This window comes from Sinocyclocheilus anshuiensis, unplaced genomic scaffold (genome assembly GCF_001515605.1).
Source record: "Sinocyclocheilus anshuiensis isolate Anshui unplaced genomic scaffold, SAMN03320099.WGS_v1.1 scaffold1143, whole genome shotgun sequence".
NCBI lineage: Eukaryota > Metazoa > Chordata > Actinopteri > Cypriniformes > Cyprinidae > Sinocyclocheilus > Sinocyclocheilus anshuiensis.
This window is the reverse complement of record NW_015546123.1, coordinates 76,289-80,395: the sequence shown is the minus strand read 5'-3', so window position 1 is coordinate 80,395 and position 4,107 is coordinate 76,289. Positions and strand designations below refer to the sequence as shown.

General features: G+C 35.8%; 1 protein-coding gene across 1 annotated transcript in view; it reads right to left on the bottom strand.

Moving 5' to 3' along the window:
- Positions 1-4,107, bottom strand: part of LOC107700985 (BMP/retinoic acid-inducible neural-specific protein 3-like) — a 93,792-nt gene that overhangs the window by 52,039 nt on the left and 37,646 nt on the right. Inside the window, exon 3 of the mRNA XM_016502865.1 lies at positions 3,049-3,239. Within this exon, the coding sequence (XP_016358351.1) occupies positions 3,049-3,239 (191 nt within the window). The remainder of the gene's footprint in view (positions 1-3,048; positions 3,240-4,107) is intronic.

Genomic DNA, 4,107 nt, shown 5'->3' with positions numbered 1-4,107 from the left:
CATTTTGCTGTGTGCTTTGGGTCATTGTCATGTTGGAAGGTAAACCTTCTTCCCATTGACAACTTTTTGGCAGTGGGCAGCAGATTTTTCAAGAATTTGATGATATTTTGCCCCATCCATTTTTCCAGTGCTCCAGGCCCTGCTGCAGAGAAACACCCCATAACAGGATATCACCACCTCCATGCTTTACTGTAGGAAAGCTGTTATTGGGATGGTGAGCTGTATTGGATTATTGCCAGACATTTGTGACTGCATGTGGCCTTTCTTGAGGAGCGGCTTTTTCTTGCAACCCTCCCATACAAGCCACATTTGTGGAGAATTTGTGATATTTTTGTCACATGCACACTATGACCACTCTTTGTCAAACATTTCTGCAACTGCTACAGAGTTGCTGTAGGCCTCTTGGTTGCCTCTCTAACCAGTTTCCTCCTCACTCTTTCATACAGTTTGAAGCAACGCCTGATCCAGGGAGGGTCTGTGTTGGACCAAATACCTTCCACTTCTTAATAATAGACTTCACTGTGCTTAGGTTTGAATCCACCACTGGGACGTGCTGCCCTACTTAATATGTGGGTGCCAGAGAGGGAGAAGAGAAAAATACTGTCTGAAAATGGCAAAGGATGTCAGACTCAGTGTATGAATAGTAAATCTATGCCTTTTTATTTTATTTCATTTATTTTTTAATTTTTTTATTCTGGAAACTTTCTCTGAAGCCTATAATGCACATAATTCTTAATATATTATCATGAATTTTAGTATATCTCAGTATGTTCTTATAAATTGCTGATATAATAATACATAAATAGTCATGATTATACATTTAAAGAGTATAATACATTAAAACATGATTTAAGACACTGTATGCAATATACTGTTTTAAGAGTCTTTAAAGGTGCAACTTTTACATAGGCATTATAATACATTAATGCATTATATTACTGTGCTCACAATTTTTTTATGAAAATATAATGAAGTGCAACATGTCTTATAAATAAGACAATGAAATGCATTATATATGGGCAGTTGATGAGATACTTTAAACAAAAAAAATATTATCCTTTTATTATGCCTGCAGCTTTTACAAGCTCATAATAATTAAGAAAGTACATGGAATAATTGTGCCTAAAAAAAAAAGGAAAAAAATGGTCACATCAGGACCATTTTAAATGAACCAATAAAGGCAAAAAAGATGATTAAAAACGTAAAAGACTTCAAATAAATGATGACCAGATATAAAATAACACTTTCTCTTACATTCATATATATATATATATATTAACCTGTATTAGTGATGTTGATTAAAACTACCCATATGCACATTTTACAGAATATGTTACCAAAATCTCTTCACCTTTAGCATTGATATAATTAATTACTGGCTTACCTCCCAATATGGCTGATACCAAGAAATGAGTGCCATATTTCTTGATCAGATTTTCGTGAATCTGCTGAAGGCTCGGCCTTCTCCCCAGAAGCCTGAGGTTGCCGTCTCTGATCAGTTTCCTCCTGCTCGTTCTTGGAGTGACGACCTGATCCAGGGAGGGTCTGTGTTGGACCAAATACCTTCCACTTCTTAATAATAGACTTCACTGTGCTTCTAGACATTGACAAAGCCTTTGATTTTTTTTTCTGTATCCATCTTCTGACTTGTGCCAGTCTACAACTTTATTCCAGAGATCTTTTGACGGTGTCTTGCCTCCCATAGTTGATTGTTTGCTTCAGTTGCACTACAAAGGACTGAAAAGCTCCAGGAAAGCTCTTTTCATACTAAGCTAATCAAAATGACCACAGCTGATCACAGTTGAATGCTCCAGGAAAGCTCTTTTCATGCTGAGCTGATCAAAATGACCACAGCTGATCTCAGTTGAAAGTCAAATGGCTTTGTGTGCCATTGAGAAGGTGATTAGCTACACCTGATTGAGTTTTTACAAGTCATTTTAGGAGAGGGGTGATCTTTTTTCTAACTCAGTGATTCTGTTTTTTGTTTTTTTTCTGACATGTTGATGCAATAGCATGGTTCCCCCATTTCCTTTGCTTTGAGTCGTTAATTACCAGCGTTCATTGTAGCTTTACCACTTCATTCGTCTCCCTGTCTCTGAAGTTCTATGAAGTTTCACTTCATACATCCACCAATAAATTACATCATAATTAGTGTTGGTAACATGCAACATTTTGCTAGAGACACATTGAAAGGTTTGAATCCACCACTGGGACGTGCTGCCCTACTTAATATGTGGGTGCCAGAGAGGGAGAAGAGAAAAATACTGTCTGAAAATGGCAAAGGATGTCAGACTCAGTGTATGAATAGTAAATCTATGCCTTTTTATTTTATTTCATTTATTTTTTAATTTTTTTATTCTGGAAACTTTCTCTGAAGCCTATAATGCACATAATTCTTAATATATTATCATGAATTTTAGTATATCTCAGTATGTTCTTATAAATTGCTGATATAATAATACATAAATAGTCATGATTATACATTTAAAGAGTATAATACATTAAAACATGATTTAAGACACTGTATGCAATATACTGTTTTAAGAGTCTTTAAAGGTGCAACTTTTACATAGGCATTATAATACATTAATGCATTATATTACTGTGCTCACAATTTTTTTATGAAAATATAATGAAGTGCAACATGTCTTATAAATAAGACAATGAAATGCATTATATATGGGCAGTTGATGAGATACTTTAAACAAAAAAAATATTATCCTTTTATTATGCCTGCAGCTTTTACAAGCTCATAATAATTAAGAAAGTACATGGAATAATTGTGCCTAAAAAAAAAAGGAAAAAAATGGTCACATCAGGACCATTTTAAATGAACCAATAAAGGCAAAAAAGATGATTAAAAACGTAAAAGACTTCAAATAAATGATGACCAGATATAAAATAACACTTTCTCTTACATTCATATATATATATATATATTAACCTGTATTAGTGATGTTGATTAAAACTACCCATATGCACATTTTACAGAATATGTTACCAAAATCTCTTCACCTTTAGCATTGATATAATTAATTACTGGCTTACCTCCCAATATGGCTGATACCAAGAAATGAGTGCCATATTTCTTGATCAGATTTTCGTGAATCTGCTGAAGGCTCGGCCTTCTCCCCAGAAGCCTGAGGTTGCGTAAAAACTCGGGCGCCAAAGGCAGCGGGGCTTTGAAGAAGTCTCTCTTCTCTGTCACCAAGCTGTTCACTTTCCAGTGACTAAACTCCCTGTGAGACAAAACAAACACAGTTCAGTGCTTTAATGCAATAGTGGATTTTAGAACCCATTACAGTGGGTTCACATTTTGTTGCTTTGCAGCCTGAAATTAAGATGGACAGTTTTTGTTTTATCCAGCTGTATTTATTCAGTGCAACTTATAACATCCAAGTGAAAGATATAACACCAACATATCAGAAAAAAAAACAGAAAAAAAAAAACAGAATCACTGAGTTGGAAAAAGTATCACACCCTTGTCAGTATTTTGTTGAACCACCTTTTGCTTTAATTACAGCCTTTATTCTGTTGGGATATGTCTCTGTCTCTACTAACTTTGCACATCTATATTTTGCAATATTTGTCCATTCTTCTTTGCATAACTTTTCAAGTTCAGTTAAATTTGATGGTGACCGTTTGTGGACTGCAGTCTTCAAGTCATTCCACAGATTTCCAATGGGCTTTAAGTCTGCGCTCTGACTAGGCCATGCAAGGACATTCACCCTTTCCTCGTTAACCACTGTGTGGTCCATTTTGCTGTGTGCTTTGGGTCATTGTCATGTTGGAAGGTAAACCTTCTTCCCATTGACAACTTTTTGGCAGTGGGCAGCAGATTTTTCAAGAATTTGATGATATTTTGCCCCATCCATTTTTCCAGTGCTCCAGGCCCTGCTGCAGAGAAACACCCCATAACAGGATATCACCACCTCCATGCTCTATTGTAGGATTGCCGTTATTTGGATGGTGAGCTGTATTGGATTTCCACCAGACATATCGTTTGGTGTGGAGGTGAAATAATTAAATGTTAGTCTCATCTGCCTCAGAATCTTCAAGGTGTGTTTTGGCAAAGCTCAGTCGTGACTGCATGTGGCCTTTCTTGAG